Source organism: Thunnus thynnus, chromosome 4 (assembly GCF_963924715.1).
Source record: "Thunnus thynnus chromosome 4, fThuThy2.1, whole genome shotgun sequence".
NCBI classification, from domain to species: domain Eukaryota; kingdom Metazoa; phylum Chordata; class Actinopteri; order Scombriformes; family Scombridae; genus Thunnus; species Thunnus thynnus.
This window is the reverse complement of record NC_089520.1, coordinates 14,069,573-14,091,921: the sequence shown is the minus strand read 5'-3', so window position 1 is coordinate 14,091,921 and position 22,349 is coordinate 14,069,573. Positions and strand designations below refer to the sequence as shown.

The 22,349-nt window shown below is 38.6% G+C and overlaps 1 protein-coding gene across 2 annotated transcripts in view; it reads right to left on the bottom strand.

Annotated features, from left to right (window-relative positions):
- Positions 1-22,349, bottom strand: part of LOC137181247 (potassium voltage-gated channel subfamily D member 3-like) — an 86,128-nt gene that overhangs the window by 5,048 nt on the left and 58,731 nt on the right. Inside the window, exons 3-6 of one of the 2 annotated variants that reach the window (XM_067586813.1) lie at positions 16,027-16,189; positions 6,896-6,997; positions 2,362-2,454; positions 341-609 (exon numbers count right to left, since the gene is read on the bottom strand). In XM_067586813.1, coding sequence (XP_067442914.1) covers positions 341-609; positions 2,362-2,454; positions 6,896-6,997; positions 16,027-16,189 — 627 coding nt within the window. The remainder of the gene's footprint in view (positions 1-340; positions 610-2,361; positions 2,455-6,895; positions 6,998-16,026; positions 16,190-22,349) is intronic. The other variant, XM_067586814.1, reaches the window with a different exon arrangement.

Sequence of the window (22,349 nt, the reverse complement as noted above, 5' to 3'; positions counted from 1 at the left end):
GTGTTCATCTTTTCCTCTATGCCCATCTTCTGACACGCATCAAATTAACTCATTATATTTTATTTTTTATAAATTCTTCAACACAACTCTCTAACGAAGAAATAGTTCCTGTGAAAGTAGTTTCTAATGAGGTAGAAGATTTCAAAACCTTGGTAAAACTGAAACATTCAGCATGGCCTTTCAACACTAGGAAATGTTTTATAATTTTGGCAGCAAAGTGGGAATATTGTGGGCAGTTGTAAATATTTTTCCTTCACAAAGTCGCCACAGTTCAGGTAACATCCTGGATACTAATCCTCTGTCTCTCCTCTGATGCTGCTGGCATGTCTGTATCTTTCACCTGGCAGTGTGTGATGGTGCATCACCACACTGTATGTGGATGGCACTGAGCTCCTGCAGGGGGCCTTGGTGTGTGGGTGGCAGGCTGGCATTGGGCAGAGGACTGTTTCTCTTTACCCTGCGGCCACAGCAGGTACTCGTGGAGCTGCCGTGGCTGGATATAGAAGGGCTGTGCGAGGGGTAGCTCTGCAGCGCTGTTTCTAAACAGTTCTGCTCATAAATCTGCTCGTCCACAAACTCATGAGCCTGCAGAGCAGAAACAGGATAATACTTAAAAACAAACAGCGAGGAAGCAGGAAAGAAGAGGGGAAACAGAGAAGATGTAAGTAAACAAAAGACAAACTCAAGAGACATGATGCCTGAAGTGATAAATCATTTCTAATTTCTACAAATAAATACACTGTATCATAGTAAAACAAGAGTGATTATAATCCACTAATAGTAACAAACTCATGCACATAGTCCATTTATTATACTGGCTGACTGGAGGCCACATTCGATGTTACTGTTTTATACTATTCTGTTGTTTTTTTTGACACCAAACTCTTTTCCAAAAACAAAAACTCCCAAAACACACCTCTACACACTGGTGAGCACGTTAACTTGCAAAAAAAAATCCAAATTACTGAGTGCAGACTTGTAATTTATCCCTTCTTACTGTACAGACATTGGGCCTCATGCAAGAACATTTTTGTATTCTTACAATAAAACTCTCTCGTACGAGTGTTCCAAGTTGGATTCAACAAACTTTTTCAAACCTGTCAATAATCGCTTGTTTTAGTCTGATGAATGCCACCTGTACATGAGTGGGTGCATGTTCATGAGATTTGATCATTAGCATCATCAACGCCCCTAAAATTGACATATAAAAGTACATGTTCTGCTCCATTTGTGGGCAACTTTTATTTGCAAAAATGTTAGCTCCAAATTCTTTCAGATTAAGACATTATAATTCTAAATCAAACAAGTGTTTCCCCTCTTGTGAAGAAAGGCTGAGACATCTGCTCATGACTAGTACGATAGATCTGGACCACTTGTACATGACAAACATTTTAATTATGAGAACACTGATGACTGCCACATATTTTCTTAAAACACTCGTGAGTGAACAAATCTGTTCGTATGAGTGGTTCTTTCATGAGACCCCGTCTAGTCAGTGAAGTGCCAAAATAGCATGTAAACATTATGAAACATTTTGCCAAGAATTGTTTCTCGCTTCTATGTGGTTTTGAACACAGATTTGACAAGAAGACAAACATCGCTGTCACAGTGATAGACATCTTAGACAGAAATAAAACTCGTTGGAGACTCTTTTTAGATGTGGAGGATTTAGGAGCTACAAGGTAAGTCAGTGTCAACTCCACCCAAACATTTCTCCATTCTCTGTTTACAGTAGGAGCGGCTGATATTGACACTAAAATGAGAATAGCTGGTCCACCTTAAAGGTCAGTCCACCTTAAGTGAGCCTGGTCAGGCTAGGCTAACCCATTGTCACTAACTTCGGGGCTAACCCCCTTCACTTTTCTGGCAGTTTGGGAAACAACAGACCACTCTTTTCTTGGTCTGGAGAAGCTGTAGCATTTATTAACTGACACTGTAACATGTACTGTACATTCACTGCCAGATTGACAACTTACTGCTAACCTTTTCCTCTGCTCTGCTCGCATTCACCATTGCTTTTCTGCTGCTCACTCAACCACACAATCACTACACACACACATTACGCGCTGCCCTAAAGGAGCTACGCTATTCTTATGACAGTAAAATTCACATAGATTCACTCTGAATAATGAGGAGAGGGAGGATTCTGGGATTTGATGCACTCAAAACAATGCCACAATAACGTAGGGTGTTATCGTGCTCGCACAGTGTGCAAATGAAAATCATTAGTAGCCCACTGATATTAATGATCATGTGAAATTTTAGCAGTGGCGCTCATAATTCTGCAGCAGTGAATGAATATAGCGGAAACACTGCCTGTATACTATGCCTTTTAAAGTGTTGCTGTTCATGTGTACCCACAGTGGTTTTCTCCAGACAGTGCAGTAGGTGGTGGTGTTGGCTCTCTAACAGAGAGGTGGTCTTTGTCATCTTCTGCTCGTCCTCTTCTGTGCCCTGAGTAACAACACACACACACACAGTTGGTAGGTGTTAACAAATTACTCACATGACATTGTTGTACTGGTGCATCCCCATCACTCACTGAAGACTCTGTGCGTAGTGAGCCCAGTGCTAAAATGAGATTTTTACTGCAGTCTGAAAATGAACTTTGTCATCAGTAATGAAAAGTCAGTGACGTGATGCTTTTGTTCTGCTTCGTGTTGCCCATTTTCACATCTTGGTTCATGCTTGTTGATTTCATTTCCATTATGAGCAGGTAGACAACAACGCCTGCTGTTTGCTTTCAAATTATTTACTAGTCAATTAGTTACATAATGAACCACATTTCTACTTGGTGTGAATTGATCCCTCAGCCTTGGGTCTGCCTGGGCAAGTGATATGTTTGTGAGTTATTTTCTCCATTGTGCATCTTTTGTGTCGTTAATACTGCGAATTAGTTTTGTTCCTGATATTTGTGAGCACTCTGCAAAACAATTTGCCTTTCAGTTTATTGAACTAACTATAAATTCTAAAACTGTGTTGCCAGCTCTCTTACTTACAATAATGACTGCATCTAAATAGGTACCACAGAGCATTATTTGATGCTCCTGGCAGCTGAGCAGTTATGGATGTGTGATGCTTCATAAAGAGAAAAAACAGCAGAGTTGAGAAAACAGAAACAGAAACTTATCAGTTTTTGGTACTTCTCCAAATGGGACTTGGTTTCAAAGCTGAGGCTCCAATATAGCTTAGTCTCAAAGTAATCACAATTGCCAAATAACATGGAAACTGAAAACAAAATTAATTCTCTCCCCACAGCACACACTTTTGCTTAAAAGATTTGGGTAGGAGGCGATCCAGCCCAAGGGCTCTCATTCAGATGCTAGACACATCAACAAAAGAGCGACGATGTGGGCAGGAAAACACTATACACCTTCTGATGTCTCAATGTTTGGATTTGCCCTCCGGGAGACACCCATTCAAAGACATTATACTGTATAGCTATAGACTAAGACCTGTATCAAGATTCAAGGCTTGGGGGTCTTTTCCTGTAAAATAAAAAAGGTGACTTGATGCCAAATATTTAAATAAATGAAGAGAGGAAATGAGCTGACGCTAGGGACAGACCCAAATGTTAGGTGAACATCAGCTGAGCTGCCACTCTACTGAAAAATTGGAAGTGGATTTGAAAATAATAGCTACTTTCTCATTCACAGCACATCGCAGTTTTCTGGTTTCTGTATATTTTATCTCTCTAAGTGATGGTCTAAGGCTTTTTAAAAAGCCCTGGCCACAGTGCTAGGAACATAATTCTGATGAATAAATGCTATATACCTTTTTATTTTAAAGGGCACATATTATTCACATTTCCAGGTCTATATTTATATTCTGAGGCTCTACTTGAACATCTTTGCATGAGTTAAAAAAAACAAACTCCTTATTTATCATTTACTTGCCCTTTATGCAGCCTTTATTCAGCCTCTGTCTGAAAAGGGCTGTTTTAACTTCTGTCTCTATAAGGCCATCCTCCTGATTAGCCCACTCTGATCTGATTTCTCCTTCTCAAATGTTGTACAACTGTATACGTTTAAGCCCGAATCTGATCCGAAATAAGCAAGTGGAAAACGTAATTATTTGTTTCACTTCATTTATCTGATTAAAAAGTTATTCTATCTTTCAGTCGATTTACAACAATCTGTATAGCTTTGTCAGGCTTATTGCTATTTTTGTGGCAATTTTATCTGGCAGCTTTTTTGGCACAGAAAGTCTGCATCCCTTTTACAAAGATCTGATTGGCTTGGTTGTTTTTCTAACCAGGGAAATAGCTGTCACTGAGCACAATACCTGACTTAAATTCAGAAGCCGGCAGATGAGAGGAAATCCTCTCATTGTAAGCTGTAAAGCTGTAAGATCTTTTTTTTTTCTGCAAGGTTATCATAAAACCTGACAGAATTATTAATAAATCACCATCAACAATGATGAGCATGTGATCTGAGTAACAAAAAAATGACCATCAAAAAACAAAAAGCCGTCAGGGAAAACTGAAAAAGACCAACAATGAACGTCTAATCTAAATACAGTCTATAAGAGAATCAGTAATTTTTTCATATATCCCCGCTCACTCCCACCTCAGACCCACGCAGCGCTAGTGACTGACTGACAGCAGTGACACCAACGTAATTTGATGCGCCAGGACTCTGGCAGCCTCATCACAGAAACAGAGAAGGATGGGGGTCGCTCAGCACTCACAGATGGCATTTATATGATAATTCTAACCACTTCCAGACACCCATCAGCTTTCACACTGGACTCGATTAGATCCAAATGGATTTTAGTAACCATCTGCAAGGAGGGGAGTGTGTAACTGAAAGCAAGAGTGATGGACTGGATGGGAAGGATATATGCAATTTGCTCATGCATTACCAAACACATTTTTCCATGGTGATGACAAGTTTAAAAAAAAAGAGAGGGATGAGTGAAAGGGGAGAACATGGTGACGTTAGATGCTTTCTTAAAAGGCAGAAAGTCAGCTGATATCTGCAGGTGAACATAAAGTGGACATGTAATTTATAAGAATGTTTTTTTCTGAGAAATACGTTTATTTTTGTGAAAAAAACATGTGCAAAGCCTTTTGTGGCTGCAGACGGAGCTGCACAAAGAGTCCAACAATATTGTAGAGGTGCAAAGCTCTTCTATAGGTTCTAAAAGTTATAGCTGTTTAAAATGGCTACACTTGAGACATAATAATTGTTTAAATACGAGATATGTTTGTACCCATGAAAATAGACTGAAATAGTTGTAAAGAATGAAAAAAAGAGAGCTAGAGTAAGAAGTTAACCAGACCAGTTGCTGTGTGAAAGTCAGATTCTGTTACAGAAATTGGTAGACAACCCCCCTCAAATCCGATATCGGAAAGATGTGGGGGGTTGGGCTTTCCAAAGCTGTTCGACAAGAAGGTCTGATGATGCATACTTGCCCCTTAAGCTTTACAGGTGTTGGTTGGTGTATTGTTGAACTTTATAATAGGTCACCCTTAAAGGGGACATATTATGAACATTTACAGGTCTACATTTTAATCTGGGGCTCTTCTGGAATATGTCTGCATTATTTACAGATCAAAAAACTCCTCATTTAACTCATACTGACTACACAGTCCCTCAGTTCAGCCTCTGTCTGAAACACGCCATTTTAGCTCCTCTTTCTTTAAGGCCCCCCTCCTGAGGAGCCCACTGTGTTCTGATTGGCCAGCTCTTGGAAGCTGACCCTCAAGAGACTTCCCCCGGCTCTGGAGGCTACGTCAACAAACCATGCCACAAACAATAGTTGTAGGATTTCACCACTTTTTTTCATTCTTTACTTAAATTGTAAACTTCTTAAACACATCCATACAAGTTTGAGCTAAGATCCAATCGGAAATATGCGAGTGGACAATGTGGAAAAACCTTAGCAACAAAAGTTACGGAACAGATGGCCGTTTATGGGCATGCATGACGAGTTGATGTTAGCTTGTCGGCAAACTAGAAAAAAACATTGCAAACGAAGCGTTCAGAACAGGCTGAAGCTCTGGCTTTTGACTTGCAGGGAGCATTACTACATATGTTAATTTCAGGCTTTGGAACTTTGACTATGTTTAACACTAATCTGACATCATACCAGTATATAAATAAAATAACACAATATGTCCCCTTTAAGGTATGTACAATATATAGATAAGAACACTGCCGCTGTCTATAACTATAAAGAGGAGGAACGACAGAATCAGTTTTTCTCTTTAAAGGATAATGGGTCTGGGTGAGGGTTTTTTGTGTCCTCCACAGTCTCATTGTTCACTGGTGCAGTTTTGAAGTTTGAGCCATTTACACCTCTTTTAATGCACTAACCATCTAATTATCACCCAGAGCAATGCAACAAGCAACAGAAGTAAAAACAACCTCTGTTGTCTGAGCTTGTCAGTTTCAAAAACATGGATTAAATCAAGTCTAGGACTGAAAGACAACTGAGAAAAGTACCCTGTGTGATTACACTGATAACACCCTTATGGAGGATTATTGGCTCCTCCTCTGCTATCACCCCTGCCCTTTATAACCACGGGAATGTAATGACTCCAACTTCTGCTGCTTTTATAGCTTCCAAATGACTTTTAAATTGTTCTTTGGTTAATTTATTTTGGTTATTTATGGCAGTAATTGTCATTTTGTGGGTGTGTAGATGTTTGTGTGCACTACAGATATAAAATTGCAGCTTCAAAAATATTGAGTGGCTGTGAACTGAAATAATTAGCAGAGGGGTGTTTGAAAAGGAACAACATAATTAATCTGTCATACTGAATTTCAATCTGCTGGCTTTTCATGTTATTGTTAATGAACACATTTGAAATGACTTCCTTTAGTAATCATCACGCCCACTTTGCTGTTGGTGGTTCTTAAGTGTTCAGAGGGTCAGAGGTCTTTCTCACCGTCAGCTCCAGCAGTTCGTTGAGCAGTCCGTTGTGTTTGCTCTGGAGGAAGGCGTTGGAGCTGCCGGACTTGGCTATTCTTATCCTGGCGAGTCTGGCTTTCTGGGCGTGGGAAGAAGAAGAGGTCACAGCATCAGACAGGGTGGGCGGGAGGTCAAGATGACAAATGCCTTATTTTAATAGTGAAAATCTGCCAACTCATCACCCAAGCTCTGTAGTAATCTTTACAGCTACTACTGTGCTGATTTTACTCGACTATTTAAATTTTTTTCCCCCACAAAGGCTTTCCTTCAGGATGTATGATAAGAACTGTTCTCTATAGAGCTTTTTCTGCCTGGAATATGCTGCTCACCAACATGCTACATAGCAAAAAGTATGTGGACACATTTTTATTTTCATTGTTGGTTAATCTGTTGATTATTTTCCCGATTCATTGATTAATTGTTTGGTCTATAAAATGTCTCAAAACTGTGAAAAATGACAATTTCCTAAATCCCAACATCTTCAAATTACTTATTTTAACTTATTTTTAACCCAAATGTGTTCTGCAGGATAAAGAAAACAGGAAATCATTACAAATCATACTTTTTTTTAATGAATGACTTAAAGGGACTATCAACTAATCAATTACTTGTTTCAGCTCTAGTGTGGACACCCAAACATTACATTCATGTGATGGCTGAACGTCTCATTCTTAAACCATGGGCATTACTATGCTGCTATAACAGCTTACATTTTCTGGAAAGGTTTTCCACAAGATTTTGGAAGCTGGATGCCGGGATTTACTCCAGTTCAGCCACCAGAGCATTTCTAAGGACAGGCTCTAATTTTGCGTGATAAAGCCTGGCCCACAGTTGGTGTTCAATCCATCCCAAAGGTGTTGGATAGAGTTGAGATCAGGGCTCTGGGCAGATGAGTCAACAAACTGAGAAAATGCTTCCCTGTTGCCAGAGAGTTGGAAGAACACTATTTTCTACAAACAAACAAACAAACAAAACAAAACAAAAAGTATGCTGTAGCTTTAGGATTTTCAAACAAGATGGCAACCACATAACAGCGAGTACAACGCCTCATTTGTGTGTTGTATTTGGCTGAATGGTGTGTGCGACTGCTTATGATGGAGAATACAGTATATCGGTGCAAGAGATGAGAAATATCATTCAGGAGAGGCATTGCACTTTTATTGCACAGGCACAGTTGGTGCATTTGTAGTGGGTACAGTCTGCACGGTCAGAAATTTTGGGCAGCACATTGACGTCTGCAAAGCATTTTTTCCCTTATTTATCTCTTAACTGGTGAAATTGATAAACTCATTTTCTGATGTTCATACAGATTTGTTTTGTCTTTTCTACTTTCATTGACACTGTGTGATGTGATTTTTAAATTGCTGATTTATTTCTGTTTTATTTGAGAAGGAAGACAAGCAGCCATTTTGTGGAAGCTAATGAGGCTACTAAGAAAGGCTCGAGAATGCCTCTTTGAACCTGCAATTTTTTGCAGGTTTCCTCTGACTCATCCAATTAAAATGGATCCTTTCTGAAGATTCCAGCTAAACCCCCAAATGAACATAACCATCAGATATACACTTAAAAAAAGAAGAAAAAAAAACAATTAAAGAGGAACACTGAAAGAAGGAAAAATATAAATGCAACATGAAGTCTGTCAGCGACTGAGACAAACAGCAGGTTTACTGCATTAGTGCTGACTCTGCCAATGAAGGCTGAGGAGTTTATGACAATGCACCTGTCTGCTGAATATAAAATCACTTCCATTTCAAAGCCTGTATGCAAACGTTTATCCGTTTATTCCACTCTTGCCATTAAAAGGATGGAAAATCGTTCTCGTGTTAAACTTTTTTATATCCTCCTCTGTGTCTACAGTGAGGTGCAGTAAAAAGATTGAGATTACTCCTCCAAAAATTAGATTTTATAACTGAACAGAGCGAGGGAGACAGATAGAGAAAGAGATGGGAAATGAGAGAGAAATCTTATCGGGAATTTCTTAAAATGAAGACGATATTAGGACGAGTCTATAGGATATACAGCTGCCTCAAGTACTTCTGGACACATAAAGTATGAGATTTCTGTAACCTTGTCCTGCTGCTCTCTCTCTCCCACATAAATGCATTTCAGAAACAGGAGATAGACAGAGCAATATCTGCTTCCCCGACGTGAATCAAAAGTAATGGAATTAGTTTGGGTGCTTCAGAAATTGTCCGTCAGACTGTAGATACCTGTGAAGGTGTGAGGAATGCTGGAGACAGAGATGTCATAATAAAAATGATTTTGTATGTACGTGCGCAGTATGAAATGGAGAGAAAGAGGAGAAATATATTAAAAAAAGAGAAGAGTGCATGTGTGTGTGAATGTGAGCAGCCGCTGAGTGCCTCTTTTTACGTAGCTTCAGTTTAAGGATGATTTAATTAGACAGTGAAAGAGCTGTCTTGTGCTGCCTTTTCTTATTGATCAAAGGCTCTACTTGACACAAGGAAGGAACATATAAAAGAATTACTAACTCTGATTCTACTACGAGTGCAAGAGCACTGCAATTGGTTGTGCTGATGAGCATCCTGTCTTCTCTGATGGTCTATTGAGCCCAAATGGTTGTCTAGGAAACCCTTACTTCGAGCTGATCCTGAACTGATGAAATTCTCAGTTTTTTTAGAGTCTATAGGTGTGTCCAAGTCAAGTTTGGTCAAGTTTAAAGAGAGTCTGTAGGAAATACACTTAATTGCCATTCAGTGTGAAGCTGGAGCTAGCAGCCGTTTAGCTTTGCATAAATTTAATGCTCAGCAAGAAAGCAAGTAAGCAATTTTTTCTAGATTTAAAGGATAATGCTGGCAATAATAAGTATTTTTCCTTTTGTAAAAAATCCCATTAAAAGACCAAAACAAACAATGTCAGTTTGCCACTCAATACTTTCCGACTTCCCTACTCTGTCTGTGTTACTTAGCCCTAAGCCAATTGATCCCTACAGAAGAAATACATCTTTTAAAAACAGGACACAAATATATACAGTATTCAGTTTTTAACAGTGGCTTATCTTAAAGCAGCTGGGCACAGTAGTTTTTAGCCAATTTTACTCAAATAGGTGTTAACAGTGCATTTTTGTTGTGGATTATTTTCACTTGTGGATTAATACACATTTGGTGTGTTTGTCAGTATTTACAGCTGCAGGACTTTGTATGTGGGATTGATTCAAAATAAACTACAGTGCCTATGTTCATCATAATAAAGGTCTGGCTGACATAAAGTGTCAGTCGGTGCAACTGTGTGGTTCATTGATGTGTTTTTAATAGTTGCTGGACAACAATGAAGGTCTATGGTACAGAGGAATAAGATGTTTCAGGCTTTGGCTACACTGGCAATACTTTGTGGGATCACTTGCTGGTTTTGGTATTTTTTATGGGATTTGATGACATTTACTTAAAAAAAACTATTTGGTTTATAGTCAAAAAAGGTTTCAAGAGTCATTAATTAATTTTAAAACCAAGAAAACTGACATGAACAAAGTCAAGTTTCATTGAATTCTCTCTACAATCGTGTCAATTGTTATGTGAAGTAAGTTTTGATTTCAAGTAAAGTCACTCTGTGTTTTTATTATCATTTGCTTCAAAATGTGCTTGCTGACAGTGGAGATATTTTGTGTCCTGTTTGGTCTAAATGCTCAATACTACTTTTGTAATATTGATGTAATAATAATGCTGTAAACAGGAAAATACTTGTAATTTTATTATATCATTGACACTGTGAAGCTTGCCATATTTTTGTAATAAAACCTTTCCAATGTAAGGCTGCTGAATGAGAGCAAAAAGTTTCAGCTTTTTAGTTTAAAATCTTCCAAATCAGTGGCCTGAAAACCAATACTGGTTCACAAAATTCATCTCCAAAAGTGAATTCCTCCTAAAGAGCGATGAGGATGTATTTCATGCCTGGAGAACTTCTTTGAGGTAAATTACACTTAAGTTACAGTCTGTTCAGAGACAGTCAGGGAACTTCTAATGGGCCTCTTCGACACTCTGTCTAAGGCCCGGTGATGATAGATTCTTAGGATTTTACTTTTTTTTTTCATCTCTGGTCTTGGTTGACCGAGCAAATCAAGCCTATATTCCTCAACATTACTGACAGTCAGACAGCCAGATTGCAGTAGTTCAGGAAAGAGGCACGAAATGTTCGCCTCTAACACAAGTGAGCCTTGAAACTACTGTACATAGAGACCCTTCTTTCTTTTTTCTTACCTTTACCCCAATCAGCCTCTCTCCTTCAGACTCTCTCCTTCTGCTTTCTCTGACCCATCTCCTTTGTGTTCTCTTTCTTTTATCTCTTGTCTGCCCTCCTTCTCTATTTCCACTGTTGCTCTCTCTGTTTTGTTTGGCCTCACATCTACAATCTTCGGCCTTCTGCCTTTTTTTCTCCTTCCTCCTCAACAACCTGCCATCTCTGTGTTGCTTCACTTGACTTTGCTCTCCCATCACTGGTGTGACCTCAGTCCATGTACTGCCTCGACACTCCCTAACACTCTGATGGTGAATACCCTGCACCACTGATTTGTGCAAATATAAAAAAAGAAACCTGTCTTGGGGAAATTTTCTTTTCGACTTATCAGGTAATTAGTATCAGGGCTAGTTATGCCCTCTGTGGGTGAGTGAACATGAAGAAGAGACACTGTACTCATACACTACAGTAGTTAGAAGGGAATGACTATTATTAAATCCAATTTAGATTCTCTACTTTCTATTTTCTGACTGTGAAGCTACGATGGGTACATGAGAGGACCTTTTTGTAAAGTCAAATCCCCAGATGACTACATAATTGTAATGGGAGCCTGGAGCAGCCTGTTGTTAGAGACAAATGAAGACGAATGAGACCTAAAGAGGAAGGGAAGGCCAGAAGAAACTGAGTAAGAGAAGGTGGGAGAACAAATGAACTGGGGTTAATATAAAAATACGTATTTTTCTGCTTCATTCTCTTTCTACTCTTGAACTTCTATTGTGGTGAAAAGTACTCTCAGAAGGGCATTTCTGTGCATTGGTGAATGTTGGTTTCCTGTTGTTTCTTGGGTGTGCACAGCATTCATACTGTGTAAGAAGATCACAAAGTATTTAGAGGTCTTACAAACTATAATTGGTCCAATTGAACAATAGATGCACCATTCTGTACAGTTTTTAAATTTCTTATAATTCAGAACATAGTACTGTATAGAAAGTGGTGCCCTTCATTTTCATTCATTTTCTGGAGCTCATTTGTTCTTTGTACATCCCTTTGTTCTACATGTATATGTACTGTATTTATGTGCTTTCCTTTGGTATAAAAAATCTTATCCTATCTATCTTAGATGCCTTGATATGATATGATGATATGATGATGAAGTATCGAGGATTAAGGTTATTTCTTGACCTTGAAAACAGCAGTTGAGAAACAATCTCTCTGCAAGGTCCGTTGAATAGCTGTTCTGAAGCTTTTAATCACAATTGCAGAATTATAGACATTAAAATCATTTTTTTCTTAGCACTATAAAGTGGCTATAATCAATTTTATATATAATAACAATGTAAAAACTGGCAAATTAAAATGTCAGAAGCATTGCTCCTAAAAGCTGCAGAGAATTATAACCCGACTCTGCAGCTCCCCTGGTTTTATGAAGCTCTACAGCAAGTTTCAGTTAAATGTTTTGCTGTCTGGCTACAACTTTACTGTTTTAGTTCACTTTTGGCACTTTCACTATGTCGTTTTCGGCCACAGCAGGCAGCTGTTTTCAGAGAAAAAGCTCTAAAAACCCACTCTCTTAACATCAAACAAGAGACAAAGGTACTGACTAGCTGGTGAACATATTGGAGCATTTGGCAGCTAAAGAGCCAGATATTTCCCTCAGGGGTTGATAGGGACCAAAGATGGAGCTAAAAGAGAGTGAACAATGGATCATATATATATGGGGTCACAGTGAAAAACCTACAGGTTATCTGAGCTTTTTATTGTCTTTCAGGTCATTGTTTGGGGTTTACAGCCTACAACATTACTGTTTTGGTTCCTCTCTCCTCCATTTAGAGAAATCTTATTATTGATTCAAGGAACAATATGGGGGAGCTAGTGTTAGATTAATGTATTAGTTTGCAAAACATAACTGGCCTTCAGCATCTTCAAAATGCTGAGACTGGTCTGTTGGTGTGATGCATTTCTTGTGTGGAAGGTTCCACTCAATAATGTTTTGTAAATTATGTCCTTGTAAAAGTGAATGATGTATCCCAGAGTTTCTCCTTTCACTAATTTAATAGGATGAGTGAGCCTGAGGAGCCGCAAACTCTGAAAGAACTTAATAAGTTGAGTTTTACTGAATAGTTTTATTGTGCTATTGTGGTCTAAAATGTGTTTTACAATCACTGCTAAGAATCAAGAAAATTAAAAAAAATCCTTCAGGAGAAATCTTCAGAATCTGCATCAAAGACAGTTTGTCCACCAAGTGCAGAGAGCTAAATGACCAACAGAAATTGGCATCATGCGATGGTGAAGATGCAACCTTGTCTAATAAACTTTGTCCACTAACTTGAACAAGGTTGTTGCTGTTTTTTTGTGACATAAAGAAAGTCAACCTGACATGTGTTATCTATATTTGAATGTTAAAAAATGTGTAACTGCTGTTGCCAATCATCAATTACAATTACAATATTCTTGGCATATTGTGATATTTTGAGTATATTTGCAGCGATCAACAGCAACCTTGGATGTATAATAAGACCAGTTTGAACTGCAGTTAGTGCAGTTGCTAAATAAAAAATGATGCTGCCATACTATAGTGTACACTAATACTACTACCTGACCTTAGAATCAGTATTTGGATAGTTACTAGTAAGAAATGTCTTATTACTAACCGCTTTCTTTAAATGGCAGTGAGATTAGCCTACTTGATTTGCAGTTTGTAGTAATTACGCCACAAATAACTTTACTTTTGAAATTCATTCTAAAACCCACAAATATGTATATATATATAAATAAAAAAAAAAATGGATGGACACAAAAAAAGCTTTTTTTTTTTTAACTATGCTGGCTGAACAAAGAATGATAATGTTATTTTTCTCCTAAATAAACTGCACTATCACAATCAACACAATTAAAACGTAAAATATCAAAATATCTTTGCTATTTAAAAAGCACCTAGTTTCCATTGAGTGTGTGACTTTTGTCTCCCCCCTCTGGCAGTGAGAGTAATTACAAAAACTCTGTTGATGTGCTTAGATCATAGGCTCCATCGTAGCCTAACATTACTCTGTCGCTACTTTTGCAGCTGTAAAACAGTGGATAAATTGTTTTAACATCACACAATCCCTGCAAAATGACATTTACTATAAAATACAGAGAGATTTGTCTGACAGTAATAGGCTTTATCAGCATTGTGTGAACTGGTTTGGCAAGGGCTTGAATGTATTGGATGTTCATTTATATGTTAAAGTTCTGCACTGCAGGTTTAAATATCCTCTCCGTCTGTCCTTCCAGCACTTTTGGTCTCTCCTGCTGTCAGTACTGTACCTGTTGCTAGGCAACAGTTCATTCATGCCAGCATAAACATATCGATATCAAAACACTGTTCAATAGTCAATGAACAGCTACTAAATATTTTAGTATTTATAGATTTACAAGTATAATTGAAAAGTTGTATAGAAATAGAAAACATAGATAGAAAAACATTTTCAACAGTAAGTTACACCACTTCATTAGTGGGAAACATAATTTGATTGCAGTAACAATTTAGTAGAATTTTTTTAATGCATTGCCCCTCACTTTCATCATTGTATGCATCACATTCACATATGCAGCTGTATGTTGTCAAACCATTTGTAAAGATGACCATCATTCAGCTTTATCTTGATGGCATTGTGATGGTAAACACATCTTTTCCCTTGAGACAGTGCAGTTCCATAAAATATTTAAGGATAGGAACGGTGTGGCTCATTGATGTGTTTTTAATAGTTTTTGGACAATGACGGAGGTCCACGGTACAGAGGAATAAGATATATCAGGCTTTGGATACACAGACAATACTTGTAAGTAGGATCAATTCATTGTTGGTTTGGCTCTGCACATGAGATTTGTTGACAATAAGAAAAATATAAAAATTGTCAAGCTTTGTCTTTTAGAGAAGCTGGGTTCTGCCTGAAAACTGTAACTGTTTTGATCCCCAAACCAGTAGGATAATCATCTAGCCACATTTTTTTCTCAATGTCTTCAGTGCTTACCAGTCAAATGGATTTAGAATTTAAACTGACAAGTTCCTAATTGGACCACATGAAAGTATAAGTGTGTTCACTCCATTGTGTTTGTAATGGACTGAAGATAAAATTTTACTTCTGCTAATTTAAAGCAATACATTAATGAGAAAACCAGTCACCTATATCACTATGAATTTAATCTAGACATTTCCCTACTCAATTAGCTATCAGCAGCTGCTCTCAAACTTAATAGCACTCTTATCTCGTCCCATAGAAAGGTCAAGCCCACTGGGTGAGTGTAGTGAGTGGATAGCTAACATTTCATACTCGGATCTTAAGTGTGTGTATGAGAAAGAGAGATAGAGGGAATGTGTGTGGAGAAGGACATTGAATAATGTGGGTCTGAAGGGCAACAGATTTCCTGTGTGTGTGCATCTCTGATGATATTGAAAAATGTTGGATGATGTAGGTTGAAGGGCAGTGATTTGCAGTGCAGGCGTACCATTCTTAATTGGGGTCAATCCTTTTCAGCGTCACCTTTATTTAAGTTTTGTAAAATGTGTCCTCTGTACTTTTCATGAAAAAACGAAAACTCATTTGTCATCAAGTTCTTTTAACCCGCTGTCATTATTTTAATGATCTGAATTAAACAAAAAAGATCCTCAAAAGGTTTTTCAGGCATAACCATTAGTATCCACCCACCCGTCACTTTTACTCTACACTTCAACCTTCAATTCATTCACATTAACTTAATAATATCTCATAATCCTGTAGCACTTTGCTCTTTATAAAATCAAGAGCATGCACCCCTAATGGCCAAGTAATACGTATGTGCACACGCTCCAACACAAACACACTTATTCAACCCACACATAAGCCTCGACTCTCTCTGTTGGAGCAGAAAGGACGGTTAAAAGACGTTGACCTTTACCTTCTGAGCACGGCGTTTGTCTGCCCTCTGGTTCTGGTGGTAGATGCGGCTGAAGTTGGAGACGATGACGGGGACGGGTAGAGCGATCACCAGCACGCCACTCAGGGAGCAGATGGAGCCAAAGATCTTTCCAGCAATTGTCTTTGGCACCATGTCTCCGTATCTACAGATGAAAGGGATTAGAAGAGGTTAGACAGAGTGTATGTATACACGATTCCACCCACCTGTTTTTAAACACTTTCAGTTTTACAATTTCAATTTGTGTATGGAGGAACCTCAGTGGAAATGCCATAAACAAATAAAAAATGCACTTGGATGAGGCAGAAAACATGGCATACTGCATCAAAAAAGAGAGTACAGATCTTTTGAATATACCTTAACATTGCAGGGCCTGCCTCTACTTTTGTCTACTGAAGACAACACATTGATTTTATGCTCCCTGCTGCTCATTAGAAAGGCCCAATAAAAAAGAATAAGAAGAGTGGCAGTAACAATAAGTCTAAAATCCAGACAGAGGCTCTTGTTGCATAGCGGCTAATAAAAACCCCACATGGTCCACACGGATTAGAAGAGACAAGTTAATCGAGAAAAACAACAAATTCCACTTTCGGTGTGAAGCAGCAGTGAAATATCATCATGTATCAGAGCTTTTAATGTTTTGCCAACATTTCAGAAAATTGCTTAAAATGTACTGTTTTATAATGGAAACATAAATTACTGGCTCTACTTTGCTATACACAAGCACTAAGCACCTGCACAACACTGACACCACCTTTCAAGTTTATACAGTGAACGTGTGAGCAAATGTTTGCCTGTTTACACATTCAGCAGACACAGAGCAACTTCAAGATTAGTTTGGCCACCTGATGAACGTCCAAGTCCAATATTCACTCTCCTTTTAGCTGTGTTTTGCTCTCCACCAACTCCTGCTGTTCCCCATTTTAGTGCCTGTTGTTTTCTGCTTCCTATTGGCCTCTGATACTTCGATTACACAGGTGAATGCCTGCTGTAACAGGTGGTCTGAGGCAGAGAGACATGGCCACTGCTGTCTATGTGGCTTAGACAAAGCCATGCCAGTGGGACGCAGGGCCAGGAAGATACCAGGTTTGACTTAATGGCAAAGGCTGTGGGCCATGATGGCGTGTAGTAGAACAAATCGATTTAAAACACAGACCACTGAGACAAGCTTGTAACTGGCTGAGAAAAGACACTGGAATTGTCTCCTGGAGAAACTGATGACATGGAGGTTAAAGCCCCCCTTCTGTCACAAATATGTTTTTTTCTTGTTGTCACCTGACCTCCTGTATGCTACTTACACAGGTGTGATGTGGAAACTTGAAGCCTCCAGTGCAAATACGCTGAGAATTGACATTTTAGTGACGTAGGAGACATCTTGTGTCCAAACTTTTGAAATGAAAAACATTTACATTTACATAGATTCTGGAGTTTTTAATTAGGAACTAGTTTACTGAACTTTTTTTGTGGAAACCCCATATCAGACACAAAATATTATTCAAAGCAGAGTATTTTTTATATATCTTAAAGCATGACTGGAGGAGATCTTTAAGTACTGTGATGCAAAACAACTAGCTACCATTGTGAGAGAAAAAGTCACTAGAAAAGGGGGGAGACAACAAGTGGGAGGAAAGTTCCTTTCATCACAGCGAGATGAGTGCATATTCTGCATAGTGGGACTGTTCTTATGTTCAAGTCCTCAAACGACTGATTTCCTCAAGTGCCACTTTGAAAAACTGATTGGGCACCAGGGTTTGATTTTGATCCTCACAGTTTCACTAAAGCACTACAGTCAAAGACCCTTTTTTCTCTCCCTCTCTGGCTGTTTGGCCTCTTTGGCCCCTCTGAGTTTCCTCTCTACTGCGTTCTCGACACACCGAGACTCTTGACAGGTAAGGCCCCATGCACTGTTAACCACTGTGCCTCTTGAGGGCCGCTCTCTGCCCAGACATGGGTGGGTGCTGGCTCTCCACTTTTCTGACTGTTGTTTTTTTTTTTTGGCCCAAAGCTCCCACTCTCCAAGCTGCAAAGAGTTCTAATCACTGGACTTACCTACCTCCTGCTTACTACCCACAGACTGAAGAGCTGAGGGATTATCACAAACCCAGCCTTCTGTTCTGCCTGAATAAATATGTGCAAGAAGGAAGGACGCAATGTTGCTCAAATCCCCTCTGAAAATTATTTTTTTTCCAATTTACTTCTGACAAAGTAGAGATGAACACACGATGCAGACTACAGTTAAGGAGTTGAGACATAATATATACAACATATAGCATATACAGACATACCTGTACACTCATGTATCTGGGGGTTACATAATATAGCCAAAGCTCCCCCTGGCTGCCAATGTAGACACAAGTTAATCAAATATAATTGTACAGGTCTCAGATTGATCATTTGCTAAACTTCCCCCATGAGCAGCGATTGTATTTTTATTGAAGTCTTACTTTGCTCTCCTTTCTGGCCACCATAGATAACCAAAGAAAGTTGAGAATTAAATATGAAACTCTGAAAATTTAAACTATAAGCACACTATATACAAACTTTACAAGATAAAAATACAAAATCTGATATAAATGTATGTCTGATTACAGCTGACAGTCTTTCCCCTATAACTGGAGCGGAGTAGAGGAGAGACAGGTGAGGTGAGGATAACGTTACTTGAGTTGACAACAACTACACTCGTTACATTACTGTAAGTGCAATAAAAGTTTCACAAGTAAAAACACAACAAGAGTAATTTATTAATGTAAACCACCCAAAAAGATGTACAGACGTCAACCTCAAACATCTGAAATTCAGGCCAATATGTCTGTGTTTTTTTTTAAATGTACCCAACCTGAATCTGGTGACAGGGGCAAGGATGCTAGAAACTAGCATGACTTGATGAACTGCAAAAAAAATTGTTCTGAGTGGGTCATTGGGAAAAAGAATAAAATATGGGAAGACTCTGACAGACACTGGCTTAGCAACCAAAGGCACAGCAGGTCTATCAAGCTTCAAATCTCCCCACATGTTAGTTTAAAGATCAATGTCTTCTTTTAGCCTTACAAAATCAAACGTTAGCATGCCTGGCTAATAAAATAGGCTAATAACAATTACTAACGGTCAATTTTGCCAGCTGGAATGTAGAAGTCTGCTTTTATCTACCTGTGTGAAATCAAAGGCAAATTGATTTTTAAAAAAATTAAGAAGAATTATGAGTGGTGTATTCACAACAGAAATCATTGTACACTGCATTAGCCTATATGCTGTTTGAGAAAGGAAAGCTTGACAGGTGTAGCAACACTAAGGTGGGCGGTGCTCAGTGAATGGTCAATTATGATGGATTTCATAGCTATTAATCTTGTTTAATCAATACATTTTTCTAAAACTCACTCTCAGCCTCCTCCTTTTTCTTTGAGTAAAGCTTTTTCTTGTGATGCACAGAAGTCATGACAGACAGGCTGATGTGTACTGCACGCACAGAAGGCAGAGAGTCAGAAATTTGAAGGATTATTATGGAGATTTGACCATGGGGCTTGCCTCTACTGTTGTTGAGTCCCGCTCTTGGCTGCCAGACAATCAGACAAATTATTTCACAGTTCGCTCCTCTTTCTGTCTGTCAGCCGATGAGAGATTATGTTCTCCTGGATGTGTATCTGACTGCTTTGTTGTAATACTTGACACTTCATACCCACTATGTTGTGTCAAACATCATTACAACTGCGACACAATGGAATATTCAAAACTTTGCTCTTTGCGGTGTGTTAGCTTGCAACAGGATTTAAAGGAGATGGATGCCACAACACTAAAATGATGAATAGTTAGTTATGATGACTCACATGTAAGAGGTTGTCCTCCCTCTTTCACTCTGAAGAAGTTCCTTTATTCACAGTGGTGAGCTCCTGCTCTTACCAACCACCTTCTCTCATCAAAAAATACAAATATACAGTATCTAATCAAAAAATGTGTGCGTAGGGAGGGTTGAGCTCGCACTCGTCGCAGCCTGTGACACCCTGTGCTCACGGATTAGCATTTGTGCATTTGTTGAATGTCTGTTTTGAATTTGTTAAGCACCGATTGTTGTGCGTTTGATTTGTGAGTCTTGACTTGGTCTTTCTTTGCACTGGTAATTGTTACAAAGGTGTGGTTGTGTGGCAGCTGAGTGGAGTGTGTAAGGATGCAGTGAGCTACCTGTGTGAATGCCTGTGTGTGGTGGTGCTGTGTTGTGCTGTTACTTTACTACATGGACAGTGTGCTTTGCCAACTAGCTAGTGGTGAACTTGGAAATATGACAATCTTGGCAATGTTACCGAAATCAGATTACATATAAAGTGACTGCCGCCATGACACTGCGGTCAAGTGAGCTGCTGTTTGCAAAAACCGTGGTCAAACCAGCTGCCTTTTAAATTGAGTTGCGCTGCTACTGCAGCAGTTACGTAAGCCTAAAGGTGCTCGTTTGGCACAGCCTTTAGGCTACTGTAATTACTGCAGTAGCAGCAGCTCACTTAACTGCAGTAATGTGATGTCTGATTGTGTGTGTGTGTGTGTGTGTGTGTGTGTGTGTGTGTGTAACTAGAACAAGCAATTTCTGAAGATAGAGCAATAAAATTATATTTTACCTAAAGTGAAAAATGTCAAGGGACACGGTGTAGGCTATTTTTCGTGACTTTTTTAGGGGGCAGGTACAGAGGACCATGAAAATGCATATGAATATGAGCACGTAATGGTAATTTCCAAAAAGGACACCATGTCATAAAAATAATCCAGCAAAATGAAACTCTATTGTCTCCCTTCCCTTAAAGCAGTCTGGCAGGCCAACAATGTAATAAACCTTATGTCAAAATTCAGTGCAAGGGTCTAAAGATCTAAAGATCAAGTTTGTCTGTTTTGTATCTAATGTGGACCGTCCCCAAAAGGAGCAGAATGATAAAGGGTTAAATAAAAGCAACAACTGTTTGACTGAAGGGATCCATACAGACTCTCTAGTACTTAAAACATATACATGGATTTCCTAAACTCTCCCATTACAATCTGTATCTGTAATCTGTATCACCTGACTACACATATTCTATTGTTCATATCCATCCTAACCCATAATATTTCTTGTTTGTTTATATTACTTTGCCATGTATATACTTGTGAATATTTATGCTTTTTTTGCCCTATTTTAAATGTCTGGTTAGATGCCAAACTGCATTTCATTGTCTCAGTGGGCTACATGTGCTTTGTGCAATGACAATGAAGTTGAATACAATATAATCTAAAAATGTATTTTTGTCTGTGTCATGCCTCTACAACTATATGTTGTGTGTGTTTATACAGTATTTTCATTATTTGCTTGTTCTGCCAAGGACCACCATTTATGAAACCAGCATATCTTTTACTTATTTACAGCATTCTATAGTTTTTTGTGAAGCATATTGGTACTCTCATGGCTATACAGTATTTTGAATAAACAGATATAGAAATTTGCATCACTTCCACACAGAAGCAGAGGAGAGGCAGACAGGGAGCTGGGAGGAGGTGAGAATGACAGCTGTGAAATGTCAAGAGTTAGAAACCTCCGCTTGTTCAAATAACTATGATTAATTATGGAGTCGATGAGTCAGTGACAATCTGATTCAGAAATATACCTATTTGGTAACACTTTCTATGATGCCCATGTTTATAATGCATTATAAACATACTTATAATGCATTATAATCTGCTTATAGCATTGTATAATTATAGCTATAAGCACTCATAAATATTCATAATGCTTTCTGTATGAAAATGAATGCTAGTGTAGGAGTAATGCAAAACACTGCAGGTCAGGAAGGTCCTTGTCTCCTAAATAAACAAATGTGGTGAATATATGGTTTGCCAGACTGCAGCTGTTAGCCTTTTCAAATCAATATATGTACAAAATAGACAAACCATGAGTAGCAGGTCGTGTAGTATGTTGAGCAAACAATGAATTGTTCAGGGAAAGCCTGGAAGGGTAGTTAAACAGCGAAACAAGGTACAAAACACAGCAGTAGGGCTATTTCTCTGGTAAATGGTCTTCTACAGGCATTCATTACTTTGTTTTTTTCCATCTACCACAGTTTAAAACAGACCTAAGCGAATGGAAAAATCAATTGTGAGGGAATTTATTCAGTCGTGTTTTATCCTTCCCAATCTCTTGTTTTGCTCTTCATTTAAAGAACCTCTGCTGTTGCTTCCACAACATGTGGAAGGAACAGCGTGGTCTTGATAGATCTGTGATGGGCATCAAATAAAACAGAATTGGATTGGACGTGCCTCATTAAAAAGACACCATGAAACCAAAGCAATCAATCCTA